Source organism: Clupea harengus, chromosome 16, assembly GCF_900700415.2.
Source record: "Clupea harengus chromosome 16, Ch_v2.0.2, whole genome shotgun sequence".
NCBI lineage: Eukaryota > Metazoa > Chordata > Actinopteri > Clupeiformes > Clupeidae > Clupea > Clupea harengus.
In genome coordinates, this window is record NC_045167.1 from 21,524,628 (window position 1) to 21,551,328 (window position 26,701).

The 26,701-nt window shown below is 41.5% G+C and overlaps 1 protein-coding gene across 2 annotated transcripts in view; it reads right to left on the reverse strand.

The window, feature by feature from the left end:
• Positions 1–26,405, reverse strand: part of LOC105902825 (rho GTPase-activating protein 6) — a 103,119-nt gene extending 76,714 nt beyond the window's left edge. For both annotated transcript variants that reach the window (XM_031583105.2, XM_031583104.2), the window contains exon 1: positions 25,653–26,405. In XM_031583105.2, coding sequence (XP_031438965.1) covers positions 25,653–26,138 — 486 coding nt within the window. In that variant the 5' untranslated portion in view covers positions 26,139–26,405. The remainder of the gene's footprint in view (positions 1–25,652) is intronic.
• Between the last annotated feature and the right edge of the window lie 296 nt (positions 26,406–26,701).

Consider the following 26,701-nt stretch of genomic DNA (forward strand, 5'->3'; position numbering starts at 1 on the left):
CTGACACACACACACACACACACACACACACACACACACATATAGCAATGTTTGCTTCAGTAACCAGGATAACATAAGATGATTTTTTCAAGTGGGTTTTTAATTAGCTCAGACGCATGGGGGGTGAAAGAGACGGAGAGGAAAAAAAAGGGCGGGGGGGGGGGGGGGGGGTGTGAGTGGGTTGACATGAGAGAGAAGGAAAAGGATGTATAAGAGGCCTATAATGTCACCAAACACTATCAAAACAACCCCTATTTACACCCTTGCTAACAAAGTAAGACAGAGTGCCTGATTTAGCCACACAACACTGGTCACCATAGGCAGGCACACACACACACACGCACGCACGCACGCACGCACGCACGCACGCACGCACACACACACAACACTGGTCACCATAGGCACGCAGGCACGCAGGCACGCACGCACGCACGCACGCACGCACGCACGCACACACACACACACACACAACACTGGTCACCATAGGCAGGCTGGGCGCCCCTCTGAGTCATGAAGCATGTCGGCCTGTGCCCAAACACCAGTGCCCATTTCGGGGTGAAAAAAAAAAAAATTCTCGGAGCATTTGGCATCCAGCGCCATCATCCAAAAACAAGCCATCAGCTGCACCGATGAAGATGTTTTGCAGCATGATGTTGAGCTGGGTGTTTTCCGCCTACCTCGAGGCAAGGCCTGCATAAGGGACGGTTTAGATTGTCTGAACGTGGTTCAACATGACAACACACACAGAGACACAGTTACATGTATGCTACTGTTTCCAGTTACATCTAAATAGAAATATTTCAGTTTGTTGCTGAGCCCTTTATTTGATACTAAGCCATCCTGCTCTCATGAAAGCCCTGACAGAGACATTGTAAGATTATAATTATAATTATAAATTATAATGATTTGGCCCTACCAAGCATTAGTATATCTGGTCTATAACTGAGGCATAGCTTATTGCTACTGGAGTATTTACAGCTGTTTTTGTTTCAATTTGCCATAACTAGGAGTTCGTACCCTAATCTGGATATCCTCTCCTTCTCAAAGGAAAAGAGCTCCCTCTACAGGCATTAATGCTGTAGTGCAGCTCTATGGCCTTGAGCACAGCAGCTGCTCTCTGTTTAGATGACAGTGACTCACACACCAGCACATACAGACACCCCTCCATACATACATAGCAACTCATGCATGTACACACACACACACACACACACACACACACACACAGTGACACATACAGTCACACATGCAGCCTTCCATACATACACACAAACAAACACATACATATTGAGTCACACACACACACTCAAACACACACACACACACACACACACACACACACACACACGCACACACACACACACACACAGTGACACGTACAGTCACACACACAGCCTTCCATACATACACACAAACAAACACATACACATTGACTCACACACACACTCAAACACACACACACACACACACGCACACACGCACACACAGACACACACACCCACCCACACACACACACACACACACACACAGAGCATCAGCACCGGAGGGCTGGCTCTCTATCTGGTACTGCACTTCAGTAAAGAGCGTTTGGTTCAGTCATGAGAATGTGCTTCACCTGTACCGCATTTAGTTGCTTTTCTCACTTTGTTGCTAAACGAAAGCCTTAATAATGCTGTAGAGCCACTAATGTAAAAGCTGCTTCTGCATTATGAGGTTTGGCTCTCACCCGTCCTGCCCTGCCCTGTGATATGAGCAGTGTTTGTCAGGATGATAAAAATGGTTCAACTGAGTTCAGCCATGCCCAATAACGGACACAGTTCTCAAGCGGTCTCCATGCTCACACGGCATTCACTTCCTCTTAGAAAAGTCCTGGGATCAAGGCCCTTTAGTAATGGTTTAACACAAAGAATGTGGCGTAAGACACGGTAGCATAGAATAACACCGCACTGTTTTTTTGACCAACTTCAGTTCTGCTAGAAAAAGAATGGTGAGGGCTCGTGTTGAAACGCAAAGAACAGAGGACACCAACAGGTTTAACACGTTACTTAAAATAAAATAAAGGTTTGACACGTTACTTATGACTTCTTAGGCTGATCTATGAGATTTATGTGGTTGTCCTTTCCATGTACTGTTTCTTTGTTTTCATCACATAGTTTTGCTCTGTACCTTCATTGCATTACCTCCAAATTAATTTAATTAAATTATCATAATTTAGTTTTTGTGTTTTTTTATCCGAGAAATTCTGTTTTCTGGAACTGTACATCTTGCACTCTCACCAGTAGTTGGCTCTATAAATAAAGATATTATTCTTGTCTGTTGTTATTTGATGTTATCCATATTGTTTTATATACACCACCTAGTGACATAGTGACATTTTAGTGCCTAAGAAAACACAGCGACAAATCAACGTGCACATACATAAACATGAGGACCTGTGAGAAACATGAAGAGCTCCTGAAGGAGGAGAATCTTGAAGGGTGCAGGAGCGTGACAGCCCTTACCGGCCCAGGCCTGATTACTCATTCATCAACAAACACCTGTTACCATGGAAACTGTCATGAAGAGACTGAAGTGCCCTTAGTTATAGTTTATTTTGGTCACCCTGGCAACATCACACTTCAGAGAGGCTGGATCCTCTTTCTCTCAATGTGTCCACGCTCGTCTCTCCAATTATGTGGACCACCGCGCAGCTGAGAGCAGGGTCACTTAGAGGCACTAGAGGGCAGTAGTGAACAATTAATATAGTTGAGAAGTGTGTTCATGGCTTCAACCCTCGATTCAACAGAACAGCTTATAGCCCAACTCCATGTCCTGTCATTATAACCACCATCAGCCTCACTGCACAATCCTTCTTTAGCAGGTACATGTTTATTTACAAGAAGTCCAGCAGGAGTTGGAATCAACAGAGAACAGTGCTGTTCAACAAGCAATACTCATTGTTTAAATATCAAGTTTGTTTGTTTGTTTGTTTGTTTGTATGTTTGTCGTTGCCTTATGAACCAATTTCACATCAATTCTGATACATTCATGCTTTCATTATACTGAAGTGAACTACAATTATTGTAACTGCAGTTGTTGCGAAACCAATGCCTTAAAACTTGCATTAAAGCACTTCAGTTAGTTTCTTCAAAGCTCTAATCTGAGCACGTCTATTTTCAGGCAAATGGAGGATGAATGAAATTTACATTTTCTTTCAACATTCCTTTTTAAGTGCCTTTTGATCAACAGGATAGGTAAACTGTATGCTGTGTATCAAAACTGACTGATTAAGCTGTTGAGCTGTTTAATTGTGGAACAGAAACAGAAAGAGAGAGAGAGAGAGAGACTGAGAGAGTCACTGTAGTGTAAACTCCTGGTGGTTGAGTTGAGCCTCAAGTTCAGTCTATTTATAGTCAGGCTCTCTGTTGATCTGCTCTGTCTCTCCTATGGCGCAGGGTGAGGGGTCTGGTTTGTGGTCTATCAGCCTGGGGCTTAAACACACACACACACACACACACACACACACACACACACACACACACACACACACACATACAGTTGCCTAGGGCTGCCTTCCCTTTTGGTTTTCTTGCTTTGAGATATTTGTTGAAAGGCATTAGGGTCAGAACAGACCCAAATCTATTTTTAGAGACATATTCAGTTCCCCCAAATTACCCCCAAATTTTGCTCAGCTTTGATTTCAAGGACACTGACAGTCAGTGAGGGCAGAGCCAATCAAAATGCTTGCCTGATAGATCTGTATGAAATCTGAATTTGCAGTCTTCTGTTCAAATCTAGTCTCATTACATTTCTTTACATGTATTTCCAAGGTCCATGAGACCATGGCACTTCTGAAACAACATGGGGTCTGTCCTGTCATACCGTCTCAAATTAAATGTGATGTTTTATTGTAAAATTAAACTAACTCCTGTCTACAAAAACCTGTCATCATACAGATGTGTTTTTAAAAAGGTGCAAAGATACTCGCGTAGCATATTCCTGGGTAGCATTTTCTGTTATTATTTCATTTGTAGCCTATGTCATATTTATTTATTTTATTGTTCCTTTGCGGCAGGCAAACAAAGAGAATACCCAAGGGTGCAGGTTTGCTTTGGAAAGTGGTGGGGACATAAACTTGGCAGAGAGTCTGGAGCTCCTGCTATGTCTGAGGTGTTTGTCCTTCCTGGTGGTCCCACACCAACCTGACCAAATAACCCTTTGATGTGTACCATATGAAAAACCAATCGCCATGTCTTCCTGATTCTAAAATAAATCAACAAAAAATACGTTTTTTGATGCACATACATATCGTACATTATAAGTGTACTTATTTAAATGTGTTATGACACTACATGAACCTTTTATGATTTATGAATCCTATTAATCATATTTTATAAATATTTGAAGCAGGAATAGAATCCTAGATATCACCAAAGGTCACAGTTGAAATGCTTACCTGTTCATCTCCTCTCTGTCTTGCCTGGGCTCTGTCACTGTCTCTCTCTCACCGTCTGTCTGTCTCTCACTGTCTGTCTCTCTCTCTCTCTCACTGTCTCTCTCTCACCGTCTGTCTCTCTCTCTCTCTGTCACTATCTCTCTCTCACTGTCTGTCTCTCTCACTGTCACTGTCTCTCTCTCACCGTCTGTCTCTCTCACTGTCACTGTCTCTCCCTCACTGTCTCTCTCTCACTGTCTGTCTCTCTCACTGTCTGTCTCTCTCTCACTGTCTGTATCTCTCTCACTGTCACTGTCTGTCTCTCTCTCACTGTCTCTCTCTCTCTCACTGTCTCTGTCTCTCTCTCACCGTCTGCTTCTCTCTCTCACCGTCTGTCACTGTCTCACTGTCTGTCTCTCTCTCACTGTCTCTCTCTCTCACTGTCACTCTCACTGATACTGTCTCTCTCTCACTGTCTCTCTCTCTCACTGTCTGTCTCTCTCTCACTGTCCCTGTCTGTTTCTCTCACTGTCTGTCTCTCTCTCACTGTCTGTCACTGTCTCTCTCACTGTCTGTCTCTCTCTCACTGTCACTGTCTGTCTCTCACTGTCTCTCTCTCTCACTGTCTGTCTCTCTCTCACTGTCCCTGTCTGTTTCTCTCACTGTCTGTCTCTCTCTCACTGTCTGTCACTGTCTCTCTCTCTGTCTGTCTCTCTCTCACTGTCACTGTCTGTCTCTCACTGTCTGTCTCTCTCTCACTGTCACTGTCTCTCTCTCACCGTCTGCTTCTATCTCTCACTGTCACTGTCTCTCTCTCACCGTCTGTCTCTCTCTCACTGTCTGTCTCTCTCACTGTCACTGTCTCTCTCTCACCATCTGTCTCTCTCTCACTGTCTGTCTCTCTCTCACCGTCTGCTTCTATCTCTCTCTCTCTGATGCCCGTATGGACAACCACTATGTAATACACTGTCACCAGTGGTGGCTGGTGATTTATTTTTTTGGGGGGCGCAATCATAGACATATATAGACTATAGGCGCAGTTGGGCAGTGCGGTTTAAATAGCACTCCACAATGAGAAAACAAAAACACAAGAGAGGTTTTGAGTAGAATATATTAAAAAACAAAATATTTATTTCATGAAAACACAGTGCTCAACACTGTCCACTAACAACTCTCAACAAACTGTAAAATTGGGCATGAGAGGTTTAGAGCAGAATGGTTTAAGAAACATTGGGTTGGGTTCCAGAGGTTTAAATATTGGGTAGTAGAGGTTTAGAGTAGACTAGATTCAGAAACATTGTGTACAAGTTTAAAACAGAGTAGATAAAAAAAATTAAAAAAAACACAGGGTGTAGAGGTTTAGAGCAGAATAGAGTGAGAAAGACTGAATGATACCAGTAGTTTAGAGCAGAATAGATTCAGAAATACTGGATTATACTAGAGGTTTAGAGCTGAATAGATTCAGAAACACTGGATGATACTACATGTTTTCGAATGCCAATTCGGTACCCTTCGTCCAACTGCTCTGCAATACTCAGTCTTCCAAAGAGGCTTAGCTTCAGGCTGTTAGTTAGATGGCTGCGGCAAGATTCGTGCTTCTTACATTTATCGTTGAAGTGCTTTAGATCCCTCATCCCCGTTGCAGTCCAGATTGTTTCAGTCCCAGGACTTTGGAACAACAGGCAGGGAAAACAAAAAAAACGCATCACTCACTGAACAACCAGCTAACCAGCTCCGGTTAGCATACAGGCTTGAGGAGAAGCTACGGGTGTACGTCCTCCCGTGGTCGATGCTCTGCTGCTGCATTTTTAAATCCGGACGTTCGGGTCCCATGTCTTTCAGTCTCTTCTTATCGACATCTGATCGTCGATTCGAAAGTTTTCAGTCGGCATACTCACAGAATCAAAGTCTCTGCTAGCTATGTTGCTCTCGTAGATACGTGAGATGTATATGGGATGTGAGGGAATGATAAAGGTCTCTGATTCGACGAATAGTCCAGTCGCGTTGAAATAAGAAACGATGTCATTGGTCAGGGCGCAAAATTTTGCTCCATAGTCGCGTAACATGTATTCTGGATGTATAAAGGGAGTGGGTGGGGATATTGTTTTATTTTTAAGGGCTATTTAGGTAGTCAACAAACAAACCTAAAGTACCTGACACATAAACTTGGGTAAAAAAAAAGAATTATAATAATTTTTTGGAGGTTTAAATTGCTGGGGTCAAATTGACCCCAAGCATAATAGATGTGGGTAAAATTTGAACATAATAGGAGGGTTAAGTGGTTGTTGGCAGGGGCTTACGGTCTCCCACACACATGTAACTTGTAACACAGTACAGTTCCTATTTTAATTGTTTGGTATATAATGTTTTTTTTCTTTTTTTTTTTTTTTTTTCATCTCAAAATTTTAGGAGGGGCGGCGCCCTTGCGCCCTGTATTGACGCACCGCCACTGACTGTCACTGACAACCATATTTGTCTAGTTATGCTTTTGCACATGGGATAAATAGTCTCTTTTTTAAAAGTTTTATCAGAAGGATGTGCTCACTGAGATAATATTACAGGGCACAGGTCTGTCTGTCTGTGTTGACAACCAATAAGTACCCTATTCTGTTGATCAAAAGGCACATAAAAGGGAATCCTCCATTTGCCTCAAGTGCAAATTCTTACCTGTTCATTGTTTTCTTTCCCTGCCTGGCCTGGGCTTTCTTTTTTATTCTGTTTCTCTTAATGTCTGTATTAAAAACAAAGCTAAATAAAAATAAATGCTAGTTCTAATTGACTTAGGAACTCAGTGGTAAGATTAAATGCTTTGTGAATAGGGGCCAAGTGTTTTGAGTAGCACCGAGGAAGGCCCTGTCCTCTATGAATGAGGAGTTTCAAGCAGCACAAAGCATATCACAGTGCAAAGAAACAGAACACATCTCGGCCTGTTTTAACATCTTGCAAGAGTGTCCAAATACCCATGTGTAAACTTATGGTGACCTCAGGGAGTAGTGCACCATAGATATCTGCTCAGTTATCCACCAAAGTGTGAACTTGGAGAGTCACCACGGAGCTTAGAGTATCACTTAGGACGAGGCTAATGTCCGTGTGTAAATGGAGAGGGGGCTGAAAATACCACAGGAGGCACAGTGTGAGCATTTCAACTGCAAATGGAGCCCATTAGGCAGTCACCTGATGAGTAAATCCATTTAAAAAGAGGAAAGTAGAGGAGTGGAGTTGGCAACCAGCTCTTTTTTTTGTGAACGATTATTTTTATTTTGTGGATACAGAAGTCACTGAAACCAAATACAAAAACACAGGAACAATCCCACATCCCTACCGTGCACCCACATACAAACCCTGTGGTAAACATCTGGCAAACAGTAATATACATACAAACATATATGCATATGAATATATTTATGTGTGTGTGTGTGTGTGTGTTTGTGTGTATGTATATGTATATATTATACAAATACATAAATAAATACATCCCAGAATGAAATGATGTGACTAAAAAAGGTCGTCGACAGTAAGGGTGTCAACAGTGGTTAATAAATGCTTTAACTTCATCAAAAGCAGCATCTCCAGAGCCCTAGTGCTAGCTCCTTGTATGCAAGCTGTTTGAAAGCTCCATGGAAATAATATCAAGCAGACCGAGAGCCCATAAACGTCTATACACTTCAATGTGGGAGGTTCCAGTGACTACCCACAGCTTCTTAGCTGCTGTGAAAGCAGCAAGGAGTAGGTTCTTCTGAAAAAGTGCCAATGAAAGGTTGGAGAAGTCATTCTGAATGAACAAGTCAGGTGTTAAAATAAAATCTCTATCTATTAGGCTTGATATATCAGCAGCTAACTGTTGCCAGAATGAGCTGGGCAACCCCTAAAAAGTATAAAAGTCCCTCGCAACCCTTGACTTACAGTTCGGAGACAAGAAGAGATGCAAATTAAATCGTTTCAGTGGAGTCGAATAAGTTCTATCTGCCAGCTTCCAAGATATCATCTGATGATTTGGGTTCATAGAAAGTGATTATTTCCCATGTCTGATTGGGAACAAATGTATTGTGCATCACGTTCCAAATCTTTTGAACGAACTGCAACTACTCCAAGAGTGTTGTATGAAGACATAAGAAGAAAAAAATATAGATATAAGAGGCACAGCTAGAGCTTTAGTTGTTAGAGTATATTAACCTGTGTAGTGGATAGAATGGTAGCTCTGCATCTGAAGGGACCCTATTAGCACAAAGAGCTGATTTGATACATAAATACATGAAAAATGAAGTAGCAGGTTGGGAGTTTGAGAAGCTACATTAATTCTCGAGTTTCTTCATTAACATCTCATTAATCATGTGACGCTAGTGTAAGAACTGAAAATGGACCAGTTTCTGAATATTGTTCATTGTTGGTATTGGCTACATTTCCCATAATGCTTTGTTTGGAGTCAAGGGTAAATTAGGTTTTGGATGGAGTTGAGAGTAGAGAAGAACTTGTCTGTCTCCATGAAATTATTGCCTACACCACGTAGTAACCCCTCAAGAGGCCTTTCAAGTTTTACACTAGCTCTCAGTTTTTACTTAGAGCCATTGGTAAACAAGAGGAAGAATGGTGACACAAATGACACAAGACACCTCCTGCACAAACTCCCCCCTTGAGTACTTTTGAGATTTTCTGGAAACGATACTCGATTTCTAAAATGAGGTACTTGTGCTACCCCTAGCACCAGGTACACAGTATTGTGCCTTAGTATCTTGAAATGTTCTTAGAGCACTGTCATTAGGGGTGGGGGAAAAAAATCGATTTTTCGATTTCTCTCGATTCTCTTTAGAACGATTCTGTCTCGATTCAGAAAAGTTCATAATCGATTTTTTTAATAATTTTTTTTTTTTTTTTAAATTAATATTCTTTTTTTTTTTTTTTTTTTTTACACATTCATTTTGTGTTGAAATGCAAGCTGCATCAATTATTGCATTGTTCATAGAAAGTCATAATTGTGACAAGGAAAAACTTTTTCTCTAATAAAAAAATAGATCTGTTGATTTATCAAACACAAAGTAGGAAGTGATTTGAGACTCTAAGTAGCAAACTCAAATGTTTTAAAAATTGAGATGCATCGATAATCGTTTTATCGGTTTAGAATTGATAATCGATAATCGGTTTAGAATCGAGAATCGGTTCAGAATCGAGAATCGGTTTAGAATCGAATCGTTGACCTCTGAATCGGAATCGAATCGAATCGTGAGGTGCCAAGAGATTCCCACCCCTAACTGTCATTGAATATGCCCGAGAACCTTGATGTTATTGACTGACTTGGCTCTTTGGGAGTATCGGAATGGAGCATTTACAGATTCAAACTTCAGTAATAAGTGCTAAAAAGTGGTAAGTGATAATGCCCTTTTAGCATTGATCCTGTCCGTCTTTCCACTGTCCTCTAGGTGGATATTAAATGGTTATTATAGGACCAAAATGGAGACTACATTGTCTAAAAGGAATACTTCAAAAACAGGTCCTTTAAAGGAAATACTCCACAGGGAGAGTTAGACTGATTAGAGTTAGACAGCAGAATAAATGATATGCAAAAGACGATGAAGGTTATCAGAAGCAGAGCGAAAGAAAGTGGACAGCAACCAGCACATTAAAGAACAGAATGGAAGACAAGAAAAGAGGAGAAGAGAAGAGAGAAGAATGTTTCAAAGGGTAGAGAACACTGGGAAAAAAAGCAAACTGTTGTATCTCTGTGAGGTCCATTGCCATACATATTTTCATCAAACCTCTACCTAATGGCATTCTGAAGATGTGAAGGTCTGAGATCAAAAGTGCACTGTGAAACACATCGTTTCTTCATTCCTTAACCTTGAAGGTAATGCCTGACAAAAATCTTTCAGTCTTGTCTGTTTTATTTCAAGTCTTAAAAACATCAGCATTAGTTTTGAAGTTATCTCAATGGCTTCAAACATCACCTGATGTGTTTGTACACACTGGCATTGACACGAGGGCCCTCTGACAGAGGCGAGGTGGAGATAGCTGTCCCTGCAGCTGCCTGAGTGAGTGCAGTGGGTGTCCTGTTCCCCGAAGGCACAGCAGGTCTAGCATTCCTGTCCACTCATGCCGGGCCTCTTTTCACCGGTCACACATTTCACACCCACACACGCACGTGCACATCCGTGCACACACACACACACACACATCTGTAATGGCCATTCAGGCATCTACAAACTAACCTCAAAACTATTCAAACCGATTTCCTCCCACAACACACACACACACACACACACACACACAGTAACATTGTACAGAGTAAAGGCTAACACCTTTGGTCAAAAACAGATTGACCCAATTACCAGGGTCTGCATGAATATGAATTCATATTTTTTCTTCTATATACCACAATAACATTGTGCACTGACTTCCAAAGCCACATCCATAGTCTAAAGAACAAAATAGAGTTAGGAATATTCTATAACAAACTTCACAGAATAATAACCAATTTCGATCGTCTAACTATCTTTCTTTAAATGTGGATACTTATCCATAAAGGAATACACTGGCTGATAAGAGCAGTGTGTTATCAGTTCATAAGTAAAGTTAGTCCTCTTGCGGAAATAGTATAATTTTTGGTTATGAATACGACAAAGGCTTGTCGATACGTGCTGAAAAGATGACCAGAGAGAATAATAAAGTTTGGTATCCTGCAGATCTAGAGAAGCAGGGAGAAGGGGTAGGCACGAAACTCAATCCATTGCAGCAGAAGTTCCGCAAATGAATTTCACAAATAAATCCTGAAACCTGATAGTATCAAAAAATAAGGAGTGTGATGATTGCCTTTCCAAAAAAATATTCTTCTCTCACAGTGAGAGGGCTTGCATGGACCAGCATGTGAACGGAAACTAGCTGTCATACCTCATGTTCTGCAACAACATCCACAAATCAGCTCTGCTGATGGGCTGCACTCTGGGGCCGACTTCAATGGACTGTGGGGCCTGTCAGACCTCCAACACTCTACAACCCCAGTAGATCATAAACGGCTTCCAGCACTGGAAGAAGTGTTCCTGTTTGGCACGAAATTCAGGTTAAAAGTTACTGCCGTATTATTTCAACACGGCGTACAGCTGTTTAGATCGATGTGTAACCAGAAGCTCTGTGTAACCGAAGAACAGGTTCTTGAATGAAGAAAAACAATCCTGCATCTCTGTTCAAAATAATAATACTTGGGAATGGGGTTATCTCTACAGGAGAAGAGAAGTCATTTAGATTCGGTTACGGTGCAAACCACTGAGAGTAAATACGCCACAGTGACCTACATTTCAGATATATTACTGTACTGGAATACAAATACAATCAATCAGTCTGGACTCTTTCCTTCAGGCTGTTTTGAGTTTACAGATCACACAATTCCATCTAAATCGGGAGGACTGTTGTCCCAAGCTGAACTTCAAAAATAGCAAGACAAAAAAAAGAAATAAAAAATGTAATGTCATTTTTCTTCTCTCTACTCCTTCTCTTCCTCTCCTTTTTCCTTCTCTGGCTCTCTCCTCGGGGGTGTGCGGAGGTAGGCAGGCAGGAAATGAATCCGACCGAGGCCGCGGAGCAGAGCGGAGGTCTGTGCGAACGCTCCTGCCCTCTCCTCCGTTACTCACCACACATGAGCAGGTGAGCCGGAGCTCTGGGTCTCTCATCATCACATCATTAAAGAGGACAGTTGCCTCCAAATCTGGCCTATAACTAGCCTAATGTCATTTTAATACGTCGTATTTCAATAAGTTGTGTACATATAGTTCCTGAGGGGCATTGTGGCTTTTGATGAAGATGTAGAGATTGATTCTGGACCATTGAGGTATTCACCGCATCATCTCCAGGAGAAGTTTAGCTTTTCACTTTTTTTTTTGACTTTACTTTCATATACTGTATAATATGGCTTGACCAAGTCTCACTGATCTACTCTTAAGTCCCTGACCTAAAGTCAACTCTATTTCTTGTGAGGTTTTAGTCAAGCTGAATGATTGCAACCACATCAAATAAAAGCACAAAAGGCTGAATGTTTCAGTACCAGAGTCTATTTTCAGAGGTAGAAGGCAGCACGAGAGATTGTAACATATATACTATATTTAACAACAGAAGTGTATATTTAGAGTTTGGGAAGTGTTAGACATAGTCTATATACAATGACCTTTACATTGAGAAAAGGTCAACTGCAAACACACACAAAGGTAAACTCAAAGAGTCGAATATTTTCATCTTAAAGCTTCAAAGAGGGTAAGAAGTGCACCAAGGGTGGTCCCCTGAAGCTCCTCTTTAAAAGCTACTTTCTTCACGGCGTACAGGTTCAAGTCAACAAATCAGAGGGAGGCCGTTCAAAACGACTTTACTTTTCAAAACAAGACGATTCAACAAGACATTACTGTAAGCCAAAATGTACAGTTCATAGGAAGTACACTGAAATAAACCACAGAGAAAGAATAACAAGAATGATAACATGCACTGTACTTCCGAGTTCATGGCTTCATACTTAACAGGGCTACACAAAGATACTTTGGATATCATTCAGTGTAATAAGCCCATGAATATGCTGTTTTCTTTTAATTATTCTAATGGTCATAGAATAATCAAAGATATGGGAGCAAATGCATCCTTAATGTCCCAAATCCCAATGACTCGATTATTTCCTGTTCTGTGTTTGGAAAGAATGTTGTGAATCAGAATGCCCGTTGTGGGTATTCTACATTTCTGAAGTAAACAATAATGCATTCATGACATAATGATGAAATGTGTACAGACACTGGCTAAGACTATGGCCAGTACAGTCCTGTACAAAAACACAGAAGAGAAAGACATAATATGCAGTCGTTTTTTTTATCACAAATGCTGTAAGTGCCTGTTCACAGAAAGAATAAGATCTTGCCTGTAGTCCACGGTAACTTAAGAACTAACCGGTAAATGGCCATAAAAATGAACTTGGCATGGTTATTTCTTTTGAAACTTTAGGGAACAGTGTTAAACGGACACCGCAGAACAGTCCGGCCTGTACTGTGTGTGAGAGTACACGTGAGAGATGAAACCTGTGTGCCCGTTGGGTGAACTGTGTCGTTAAATGTCAGCCGTTAAATGTCAGAAATTAACATTAGGACTAATTAAGAACTGCTTCAAAAGCAAGACAAGTTCTTTCTGTTTGGGTATGCTTTTTTATATCAAATAACAAGCCATGGTCTTGGAAGAAAATGCACTGAACTCATGCAGACAACATTATTCCAGACACCATAATCTTGCCTTTGTTACATTCCAAAGATGTCTGCTCTCTAACACCCTAATGCATCTTCAAAGTAGGTGTGTGTGCGTGTGTGTGTGTGTGTGTGTGTGTGTGTGTGTGTGTGTGTGTGTGTGTGTGTGTGTGTGTGTGTGTGTGTGTGTGTGTGTGTGTGTGTGTGTGTGTGTGTGTGTGTGTGTGTGTGTGTGTGCATATGTGTGTGTGTGTGTGTGTGTGCATATGTGTGGGGCAAGGATGAGGTGATGCACTGATGGGAAACAGAGTGTATCTCTCTTTGAGAATAGATCTTCTTTCTAAGGATAACTAGCTATGTTAGCCATCATAAAAAAATTCCAAAAAATGCAGGCTGATTCTTTTCTGACAAATTCTGCCAAACAGCTCTCCCAAAGTGGATACCATTCCAAAACAACTGAAAACCATGGTTTGCTCTCCTACACTATTTCATCTTTATACATTTCGTTTAAAGATTGATATCTCTGTAGAACTGATACCACATTTCCTTCATATGAACGTTCTACAATAATCAGCAGCCTTGTGCTTGCACCCCCATGCCGTATCCCTGTAGAGATTGTTGAAATAGGCTATACAATAACAATAATAAACACAAGAACTGCTCAGCATTAAAATGTTCCTACAGAATCATATGAGCGTTGCAAGATTTTCTATAATTCACCCCAATAACAAGAGTTCAAGTGAGATGGCCTGGAGTGCATTCTATATTTCTATGGCTTAGTTCTTCTCCAGCTGTGCTTCCAGGACACTGTGCTCGAGAATCTCTGATATTTCCACTCGCGGCCCTGCCGGCTGCCAAATACATGAAACATATGGCCACTCTTCACTTGACCTCTGTGTCTAACAGCCAAGACCGTGCCATCAAATCCTGAGAAGGTTAAGGGTCACCACAGGCCCCCTTTGATGCAGTGATTTATTCTGCGGAGCAGAGCCCCAGTCTATTAGTCAGGGAGTACCAGCCGGTTACTGACACTTTAGGAACACTTCTCCAAAAGGGGACTTTTCACTTTTCACGTTTTTTTAAGAGAACATGTAGTATTTCACACGCCAATTAGGCTGATCGTGATATCATGGCAAAATGTATATATTGTACAAAAAAGCTATTAGAAATTCGTTATACTTGTATTTTTTGACAGTCTACATGTATGTTATTTTACAACCAGAGTGAGTGACACCTACAGGTACTGACACGACGCCAGGCCCGCCTACAGTGACGGCACAGCGCCTGTCAGAACTTGGTTGGAACTCGAAAAAGAGGTTTTTTCAATAAACGAACGATGACATAAACATAGAAACGTATCAATTTGGCTGGCTGAGGATCCAAAAGAGCCCGGTTTTGGAAAAGAGTAGGTTAGTGAAATCACCCCCACCCTTACACTTCATTAGGTGTCTGATGAAGAAAAGAGAAGATTAGTGAAATCACCCCCTCCCTTCCATTTCATTAGGGGTCTGATGAAGGAAATGACATTGAGAAGCAGTGCGCATCCTATAGCTCTTGAATTTCATTGTAAGTCACTGTAAGCCATTCGAAAACAAAATGGTTGAGAAAATGGTCTTTTGTTTTTTTTGTTGGGTTATGTTATGTCTGTGTGTACCCAGGTCAGATTTAGGATAATAAGAAACTCTAAATAGCCTAATTTGTTGCCTATGCATTCGGACATTTCTGAAATTCATCGAATTTTGGAAATTGACAAGAGGAAAGTGAGAGTCCTACAGCGAGATCAGAATCAGTAACAAGTTCAAAGTTCATTACAGTTTCACATTCCCTTCTTCAATAAACCTGCAACTTCATATTTGTATTATTCATTACAAATGTAGAGACTAAACTGGATTGCATAGACCCCCTCTGCCATGGGTTGAAATGCTTGAGAGGCTCTTTTTACTTCAGTCCTCAGTAGTGTGGGGGAATAGAACAATAGTGTGGGGGAATAGAACAGTAGTGTGGGGGAATAGAACAGTAGTGTGGGGGAATAGAACAGTAGTGTGGGGGAATAGAACAGTAGTGTGGGGGAATAGAACAGTAGTGTTGGGGAATAGAACAGTAGTGTGGGGGAATAGAAAATCTAATTTTGATTGACAGACACATCAGTGTGATCCGCTAATCAGACTGTTCTATTTCTACAAGGCAGGCATAATCTTTCAGAAATGTTATCGATCAAGGCCTTCTCTGCTCGTACTGCAGGCCTATGCACGTAATCACATTCTGGGTTTGTTTTATATAACCATGGATATAATGGGACCATAGATGCTGTAAACAGGAACACGGGTAACGGGTCAGTTCACTGGAACCGTTCTCATTTTGCTGCTGACCAGTGCTGGTCTGTCAGGGTATTCTCTGAATCCCCGACTACATTAGTCAATGTCAATGCATGCTCATAATAAATTATGATGCAGGAGTTGTGAAAATTTGAAGGCCCACTGTTGACCAAACAATGTACAGAATTCATCTCATCACAGAGTGCCATTGTTTTAATAATGTTCTTGTTTAGTTTGAGGCTGTTTCTTTGGTTTCTTTGTTAGGGTATAGGTTATTCAAGATTGTTTTTTTTAAAGTGTAATTGAAGGCCCACTGAATGCACAGCCCATTCAATGTATTGGTTCCAATATAAGGAAGTTGGATTTGACAAACCTTTTCATAAGAGATACGCCGTGTCCTTAAGCTTGAGTGTGAGAGTGTGGGAGGTGTGATTTCTCATCGCTACCATTGTTTGCATCCTAATTTGGTTTGGGCACACAGAACGGCAGGGCGTGAGGAGTGACACGAGGAGACAAAGTTAAACAAACACAAAACCGTACACATGACCACACAAGGAAAACAAACTAGAAACAGGACGGGGTTTAACAAAATCTCTTCCATTTGAGAATGATGGAGGCTTCTGTGTCTTGACACAATCCTGTCACGCAGGTTAATGGACAATTCTCTCGACTCCATGGCTTGGTTTTCACTCTGATGTACACCATCAACTGTGAGACCCTATATAGACAGGTGTGTGCCTTCTCTGTGTGCTTGCAGTTTGGGCTTTCGCCATGTGGCCTTTGTGTATGAAGTTACTATCTCAGAGGTGGAGATATTGGAGAGAATCATGAATAAGGCAGGTAGGAAATGGCTTGAGGTGCCACACTGTCTAATTACAGTAGCACTGTATGGAAAAGGAATTTTGGAGTTACCAATGACCAGCTTGATGGAGTTCAAATGTGCTAAGACTAGTCTGGAGATAACTTTGTCACAGTCATCCAGCAGTGAAGAACACGGTTCCATCAGTAAAAACAGGGAAGAAATGCAACATGCAAGGTGCATTACAGCATAGGGATATCATTGGGCAAGTACAGAGTGGAAGGCTACATTGCTGGAGAGGAGGCAGCTGGTAACAAGGTTTGTTTGCGAGCAAGAAGAGGAAATTACACGAGCAGCAGCGGCTTCTCAGACGAAGCAAGGGCAATGGATGAACTGGCATACTGTTGAGAAAAGAGGATGAACAGCTGGACAGAACTGTGAGCTATGGATGCTAACCGCATTAAATTCATTATTGGAGACACTTATGATGTCCTCCCAACTCCGCAGAACTCAGTCAGTGGGTGGGTGAAGAGGGACGCTACAAATTAAGTATGGGTGTTGCTGGCTCATATTCTGTTTGTCTGTCTGTTTTTAAATCATAAGCGTGTTTGTTGTAGAATAAACAAGTTGACACTTACTCTTTGCCAGTTATTGACAGGGATTGTAGAATTTATAGGAATTATAGTTTTTTTTGGTGTGTTGAAGGAGTATGTCCAAATAATACTGGCAAATGGGGCAGAGTACCAGATTAGAGATTGCTGGCTGATCCAAGTTCCACAGTGTATTGTTGGGACTACATAGACCAGACTTGGTGTTGTATTCTGAGTGCAAACGCATTGTTTACTTTATTGAGTTAACAACTCCCATTAAAGATGTGACTGTGAAGATGTTGGCAAGCACACACAAGACCAGTGGAGATAGGTGTTCGAGGCTTTGTAGCGAAATCAACCACAATACTTCTGTTGGATTCTGGTTTTCAAGGACGGTCACACAAAGGACCTTAAAAGGAGTTGTCTGAGGCTGATGAAAAAGTGAGCAAGTGGTTCTGAAGAAGCCTGTTGTGGCAAGATGTTTTGATGCCCGTAGGTGAGCAGGATTGGTATCCCATTTTATTCTCTTACTCTAATCTGAGTTCGTAATCCCAGGCGGTTCTATGAGGTTGTTAGAAATGTCAATCCTAGGTCTAAGATTAGCATCATGTCATTGGGGTCACATCAGTCATTTGTGCATATATCAGCTTAATTTTTGTTTAGATGTTATTGTTTGTAATATGCTCAAAGATGAGAATGGTTGGCTAATATGTGAGGTAGTGTGGTGAGATTTTTGGTCAACTATTTTGGTTATGAAGGCTTCTGCACAATGACATTGTATAGTTTGTCTTTACTTCTCGACTGGTACTATTACGCATGACTGACAATGTTATGAACTTCAAGTTTTGAGATGCAGAGATCCCAGCCAACTTTGTAACGCTGTCGGTGGCCAGAACCACCAAAACAGTAGTTACCCCACGGGAACAGTAGTTACCCCACCAGTAGTTACCCCACCAGAAGGGCATTTTTTTCATTAACCATACATTGTCATTACATTAACCATTCAGGCTCACAAAAAAGAGGATGTAATTGATCAACAATTCCTGTAACTCTTACATGCTTTGTGAAGCAACTCTATCCAAGGTTACTGCTGCACCCAATAGCTGCAAAGCAGGGACAAAGTAGGGATTTATCACAATGCCCTGTGAGACACATAAACCTTGTTCTCAATCCCTGGTGCTGATCGGACACATTTAATATCATTAAGCCACATCCAGTAAGCACAACGATAACACCAATAAAAACACATAGTTTCAGTACTGACACTGAGTTGAACATTGTTCGAACTGATCATGGCTATATATGTAATAAAATATAAATAATTTGCTGATAACATAATGACGTAAACTTCTAAAGCTCAGCTAAGGAGCTCAGCACCAGGAATACTAATCATTTTGTGCTAATTTTGCATATATAGTGAACCCAGAAATGATTAAAAAAATCACTAAACTATTTGAAAATCATTAGTACATTAAATAATAGCATTAATCTCGTGTCATCAAAATAAAATAAATTGACTTTATTGAAAGAAAATTGTGAGACAAAGTTGCCCTATACATCATTTAATTAAATAACAATTTAAAGACTTCCAGTTGATATCCGCTGCCTGTAAGTTCATACAACATAAAGGATCATGGTTTATGTAGATTGCGACCTTTCCTTTGGCCAGTATAAAACAATAAGTATGAAATGAAGTAGCCTAGCCACAGTTAAGTCATTGCTGGCTGCTATTACTTTTTGTTGAAGCTAGGAGCGAAGTAGCATACGAGGAATCCCAAACGCTGGGTGCACATTACTCTGCTAAGGTCCACTGCAGTTGAAACTCCACCTTGAACCTTAAGACTCTTGCAGGGAGGATGGGGAGCATGCAGTTAGTGCTTGTTCTGAATTGGAACAGGTGTGCGATGTCAACGATGATACATTTGCAGGGCTTAACAGCAGTAAATTTACCCAGCTTGCTTCTGGTTAAAAAGGAATAGTGGAGTGATGATACACACAGAAACACACACACACACACACACACACACACACACACACACACACACACACACACACACAGACACACACACACACACAAAAGCGCAAACACAAAGCCACCCAAAAACCCAATACCAATGTATTATATGATATATTTTTTGTGTTAAGGGTTCTGCATTCTGAGTATTTCACAAAAAGAAGGCACGCTATTTGCCCGGAATTTGAATGAAACTTTACCAGCTGTGAGTACTTTTTAGGCAACCCCTTACAGCTGTAACATTCCATAGCTCCATAAAAACCAGACCCAGGAAATTCAAGAACAAAAACCTGCAATATGGAGACTGAAAGATGAAAAAGCTGAGATATTATGATAAAACCTTGAATTATAAAAAAAAAACATACATATATCATACGACATCTAAGATTGGGACTTGGCAATATGACTGTGGTCTGACCACTGAGTGGGGTGCTAAAGAGGAGGTATGCATGCTGACCTAGCAGTGCCCATACTGTGGAGCAATACTTGTGTTCTTCTGGATCACTTTCACCTTTGAACTCTGGCCTGCACTGCTTTGCTCCTGAACAAAGGAAGTCTTTAAACACTTTGACCACTCGAGGACGTGTTACTGAAATGTTAAGTACAAACTCTTTGGATCCTCTCACTCATTTAAACCCCTCCATTCCTCTGACTGCAGGTCTTAACCTAAGGTCCTCATTGCTAGTGGGGCTACAACTGAGAGAGTTACTTTGGTGACACTGGGCTGAGACTGTCAGTGTCTTTATCTTTGTTCAGTAAGAACACAAAAGTGTTGCTTATTGTAATTGGTTCCATATTTAATTGAAGTGATTACATGTTTCCATATATCTGTCTCAATGTCAAATATTGTATAGGGATGTATTATATATATATATATATATATATATATATATATATATATATATTATATATATATATATTCAAATAGGTTTATAGGGATAGGGATCATCATCAGAGAGGTATGTGAAATGTATGGTAGAAAGTAAAGTACACATGTAAAATAATATATATAACTTGTAGAAATGACCATGGAAGCAGGCATAAGCACACTTAAGTTGAAATAAGTGCTAAGTGCACATAGTACAATAGTGACATGAAGAACACTTGTTCCTGTGAGCTACAGATGTCAGATTTGTCTTTACCAAAGGTAGTTTTACTTGATCCTATCAATCAAACATTTTATATTGTACTCGGCCACAATAACATGAAAGGGAATCCAATACATTTGTCTGGCATGTCCGAAATTATTCATCAACAAACTTACTGGAATTCATTCATCCACAAATCCATCATTTCCGTTAAAGAAATCTCCATGACCACACTGGCAAACCACATCCTGCTGCAGGGAGAACAAACAAAGAACTGCTCTCAGAGGAATCATGATTCATGAATCAGTCTCGTTTACAGAATGAGATGACACCTGGGAAGAGACACCAGCGTGTCATAAAAAAAGCTAGCAAACTGAACACCGCTTATTCTGGAAGGGTCCCGAAGCATGAGCACAAATGTGCAATAAAGTTTCACCAAGACTTGCAGTATTTACTTAACTCCGCAAACTCTGTTTAAACTAAGAGGTGATATGCCCTGTCTGTTCACCCTACACAAAGAGAGAGAGAGAGAGAGAGAGAGAGAGTGAGAGAGAGAGAAAGAGAGAGAGAGAAAGAGAGAAAGAGCCTCCCAAATAGACAGGAATATCAACATTTTGTTCCAGGAAACAAACCCACTTTCAATTACAACAAATAAAGCTGTCGGGAGAAAAATGTAAACCAGTGCTGGAGCCTAAGTGCTGCTGATACTGTGTGTGTGTGTGTGTGCGTGTGTGTGTGTGTGTGTGTGTATGTGTGTGTGTGTGTGTGTGTATGTGTGTGTGCGTGTGTGTGTGTGTATGTGTGTATGCGTGTGTGTGTGTGTGTGTGTGTGTGCGTGCGTGAATGTGTGTATGTGCGTGCATGTGTGTGTGTGTGTATGTGTGCGTGACTGTGTGTATGTGTGTATGTGTGTATGTGTGTGTCTGCGTGTGTGTGCGTGCGTGTGTGTGTGCGTGCGTGCGCGTGTGTGTGTGTGTGTGCGTGTGCGTGCGTGTGTACGTGCACACACATGAATGCCGAGCCTTTAAACCTTTGTTGCCTGAGGCTACATCCCACATACAGGCTCCTTAAGCGCAGCATAAAGTAATTAGTCATAACGATGCAACGAGTGACTAAAATGCAGCAGGCTATAAAACGAAGGAAAGTTTACAGGACGCCGTGTGTAGACGCACAGCCGCACAGCATTGCTGAGAAAAAGCAAATAAAATGTGACTTGTGTTTCAGCAACAGCTGCTGATGTCAGCGGCGGACTTGCAGAATGTGGAGAAGTTTTATCGTGTGTTTTTGTTTGGTGTCCTCCTGCGTGTTGTATGACCAAGCAGGCCACATATATCAAAACTGCCCTCTATTTACATGCTGTTGCCTTCCATGTGTGGTGAAGCCGTGTGTCTGAACCTGTTAAGTAACGATGTTTCCACACTCGCTGGTTTTCCACTTCCCCTGACATGGGGGTAGAGGAAGGAAAGAAGAGGAAGATGGAAGGGGAGCTTCGCTTACGAAACAGGAAGTGGCAAAGAGTAGATGCAGAAAGATTCACCAACCTGGAAGTGGTAGAGAGAGGAGCAGATGAGGTAATAGCCAAAGGACTAGGAAGAGAGGAACACAGGTACTGGCACACACATCCTCCCCTGCTGAACTCTCAGGCAGGCAGGCAGCTTTGCAATGCATATGAGAAATGGGACATTACATGGAGAGGTGAACAGAATATATGTAGTGGTGCCAGCTGTTGTCTCATACAAAAGATGTGTTGTACTTGCAAAGGAGCATCAATCATTGGCTGTGTGTGGCCCGTCATTACTATGCAAAGATCACCTTAAGTCATTGGGGAAATTAACATAACCAGCCTCTTAGAAATCCCATGTGTGCCACACAGAAGGCGACAGAGTGGCCACTCGTTTTTGTTTGTGTGCATGAGCGACCAGAAAACCAGTTCTGTTTCCTGGTTCCTTCTTTTTTGTCTGTTGACAGTGATGGAGTGGGCCACTCAGCTGTCAACCCAAAACACAATGGGAGAAGATGGCTGCCCTCTTTGAGCAGTGCCATGTGTTTAACCGCACCAGAAGTGGACATGAGGGTATGTGAGCTAGTGCTACTTAGTGTCTACGCCGTGTTACCTCTCTGGCAGTATTAAGGGAAAATGTAAGCCCTTGCAGTGACAATAACTAACCTTACCAAAGCAATTCTGTCATACTAACAAAGATTTACCTAGTGGAGAGGTTATTCCTATATACTGTGTTCTGTGACATACTGTTCTTATACCCACTGAGAGCTATAAAGGCTAGACATTAATAACCCACATACTGCCTAAACATGGAAATAAACTTGTGAAAATCAAAATGATAAGCTAAATGGAACACAAACTTCAGAACATCGTCATAAGAAAAATTTGAACTGTTTTGCCGACAGAGCCTTGAACTTAGTAGATAGAAAACAATAGCTGGCTAACTTCAGCCTTGGTATGTCTAAGCTCAACGCGCACACAAAAATGTATATAGAAGGATGTGCCAAATTCTACCATTGTAGTATCCCATGTCCATGTGTGACACATGCTATTGATAGCATTATAGGACAAGTCTAAATCACGCATGTTGCAATCTTTTTTGGCGGAGTTTCAAAAGGGCCATGGAGAGTCTGACACTGCAACCCCAATTTCACCAGACAGTATTCAATCAATCAATCCTACAACAGGAGCAGTTTGATAAGTAATTAGGATACAATCGTTTTAGCCTAATTAAAAGGTTCAGGGCCTTTAGTGACTAAACTAATTGTTATAGCACTTCACACTACTGAGGTACTATGTACTGTATGCTCTTGTTTTTCCCTAAGAGATACTGTATAACACTTAGAGCAAATCCAGATCCTTTTAACATAGTTTTGGTTAACAGCAACATGTCTATTAGTCACTCTCCTCACCTGATGTTCCCCACTGCCCTTTACTGACAGCTGTTATTCATTACAATCATTTAATACCTTATGATGAGAGGAAATCTTGCGATAGCTTATTATAGGATTTTAGCTACTACTAGACTTAATTTCAATATACCACGTCTACATGTGTGAAATTGTGTGGTGGGAGCACATTCTCGAAGAAATATAAGTGTGTAAAAAATGGAATCTTTAATTTTGATCATTAAAATCAGTATCACAACTGTGAGGGATATATCCCTTTTCCTCAATATCTATGTCTCACATCCCGCTACCTGATGTTAGCCAGCCTGTGTGAATGTGTGAGTGGTAGAGGTGATACTCTAGCAGGCCTGAATAGGAGGAAACATGAAGTCTGAAACTCTGAAATGAGGAGCTAAAACTCACATTGCAGCCTGCCGCTGTTCATGTCTCTCTTTCTCTCCCCCCCCCTGTCTCTCTCACACACATACAAATGTGCGCGCACACACACTCAACTCCCCAGTGACACACAGGCCATTTCACCACTTCGCTCTCCAGAAACAAAAACATTGACTGCTGACTCTCAAGGTCTCCAAAAGCGTGAGAACTCTTTGGAATCTCTTTCTGTCTGTCTGTCTGCCTCTATCTGTCTGTCTTTGTTTTTCTCTCTCTCTCTCTCTCTCTCTCTCTCTCTCTTTCCCCCTCTGTGTCATCCGTTCCCTTGTACTTCCCTTCTCTCCACTTCAGATGCATCATTTAACAAAGCCCTATCTTCATCTCACACTCTCCTCCTCTTTCCTTGCATGGTGAGAGACAGCCGGTAAAATGGAGGCGGAGAGAAGGAGAGAAAAAGGGAAAAAAGGGTTTATACCACTCAACCAGAGCATGTGGAGGGCGGCCAAATATTTGGCCATTAAAGCCCCTTTGCTAAAAATAAGCCTGAAGTATGTTTTCGTAAGGATTTCATTATCAGCCGGCTGCTGCAAGGCCCTACTTCATTCACACTCCCTTTGCACCTCTTCAAACCGCTCTTGCTCCTCTCCTAAACACTCTCACCTGACAATCAGAGAAAAACACCACTATTCCAGTTCCGCTTTTACAACAACATCACTCTGACACACTCACATTATCAGCACCGGACTCACACACAAATACCACATCCTCACAGCTGTTACACTATCTCTGAGTCGTTATCACCACAGCATTATCTGCCTCAACAAACCGAAACACTTATCAGGACTAAGGCTGGCTATTGGCACAAAGGCCCCGATTTGATTTGATTACAATTCACAAGGTAACGATTTGATTAAATCCCATTCAATTCAATTATGATTTGATAGTAATGAGATATGACAAACTATATAGCAGCATTCCATATTTGGATAATTGTTTAAAAAGCTCTAAAAATTTACAAATGCAATGTCATTGGAAACTAATAGTGAAAACCACTAAAGAAAATTCTTGAATACCAACATCTTGTATTTGAGGCACACATAGTTCCTTCTTAAAAAGCACAAAAAACGATTCAAGTATTTGACTGAAAAGAATAGATAAAACTAAAATAAAAAGTTAAAAGTCAAATGTCATGTGTTGCAATGATCAGGTTACTTTAACTTAAATATATGTGCCAAAGCATCTCAACAGGTTTAATGTAACATGGGGCAATGGACATTGCATAAAATTGGCTGTAACTACAAACCGGAACAGTCCGAGACATACATTTTACAGATCGATATTGAATCGGATGAATTCATAAAAGAAAAAACTATTAGCCTCATTTAAAAAAAACTATATTTTTGCACACCCCTAATCAGGACATAGGTTACTCACTGTTCACACTACTGCAACATCACTGATTAAAGAATGATCAACAGGAGGTATTGTAGCGTTGGTGGGTTCTTCGAGAAAGGCACCTGAGTGCGTCGTGACGTTTGTATGCAAGCGTTTAATTTCAAAAAGCATAGAGGCAGGAAACACTGATGAAGTTGGGGAAAACGCGAGGCCCCTCTAACTTTAAAGTAACGAGGACACGGACGGTGGCAGAGAGTGAACCTTCGCTAACCCTCCTGTATGTTATAATATTGATTTATTTATGAAAGCTGAAAGACGTCATGGCCACTCTGTCTCTCTCACTAGAACACCCACTAACAGTCATAACATAAGCAGCCCTATTACTTTCACAGCCATAACAGTATTTGTTTTCTTGTGGGATGCGCGGTGTTTCAAGAGGAAGAAGCAAGTTTTTAGGCTTGTAAGAGGAGAAACCAACAGTACTAATTAAATCACCAGTGACAGCTGTCATTCGACAGATGCAATTTACCCAATTTCTGCAACAACAGTGTAAAACATTACCTCGGATTTCCACACCACGTATGCTTGCGAACTTGGCGCCTGGGACTTCCTTTGGAGCCATCTCCTAGGGGAAAAGATGGTGCTTGTGCTGCTGGCAGGGGTGATGCTAGGACTCCTGGCGAGGAATGGTAAATCCCATGCAGTATTCCGTTTCGCGCATTTGAAGTCAAAATCGAAGTGGAAATTGGAGGATGGGGAAGTATTCTGTGGCGTGGAAGGACTTGAGAACGAAGGTGAGGAGTAAGTCAACGCCGGTGTTTTAAGGTAATGCTCCAGCTTTGGCGTATCCAAGCATTCGGACGAGGGGAGCGCGAGCCCGGCCGAGAGGTGCCCAGGTGACTTCAATGTGTCCAGATCCTCGGCGCCGTAATTTCTAATGATGGAAGGATCAAGGCTACGGGTCTGCCGCAAGCGCCTTTTGGACAGGGCTTTGGCGGCCGGGGATGAGCAGGAGAAAACGCTGTTTAGTATTCCTTGCGCTGACATCTCTCAACCTCCACAGCACTCAAGCTAACATGTTACACTTAAACGCTAACCTGTTGAAATCAGTTGCTTGCTCCAAACCATTATACTGACCGGTCTCCCACTCCCAAGTCCAATGCCGGAGACAGAATAAGATATTGTCATAAATGCTCTGTGTAAACGCCTCGTCTCTATCCGGGGCACTCTGGCTCAGTGGAAACCTGCCATTAGTCCTGTCTCGGAGAGAGAGCGAGAGGTCTACTGCGCGCGGGAGAAGAGAGAAGAGTTTCGCAAGAGATGCCCCCTTTCGCGTCACTCTCTCTTGCAATCGGTGTGAGGTTTGCAGCGCGGTCCCGCCTCGATATAGCCCGGGTCACTGGGTCTTCGCTCAGTCTTCTCCCTCGCATCATAATGAATAGCCAGCTAAGAGCAAAGAACTACAAAAATGTGTGTGGATAATGGACCCTACAGTTTTATACCCAATATTGTGTTTTTAATAAAGTAATTTTCATAGGGTGGCAAAGACTGCAACAGATTAACAATTCTTGAGCAGTGTGTGATATAGGTAATCCGAGTTACTCTAATCC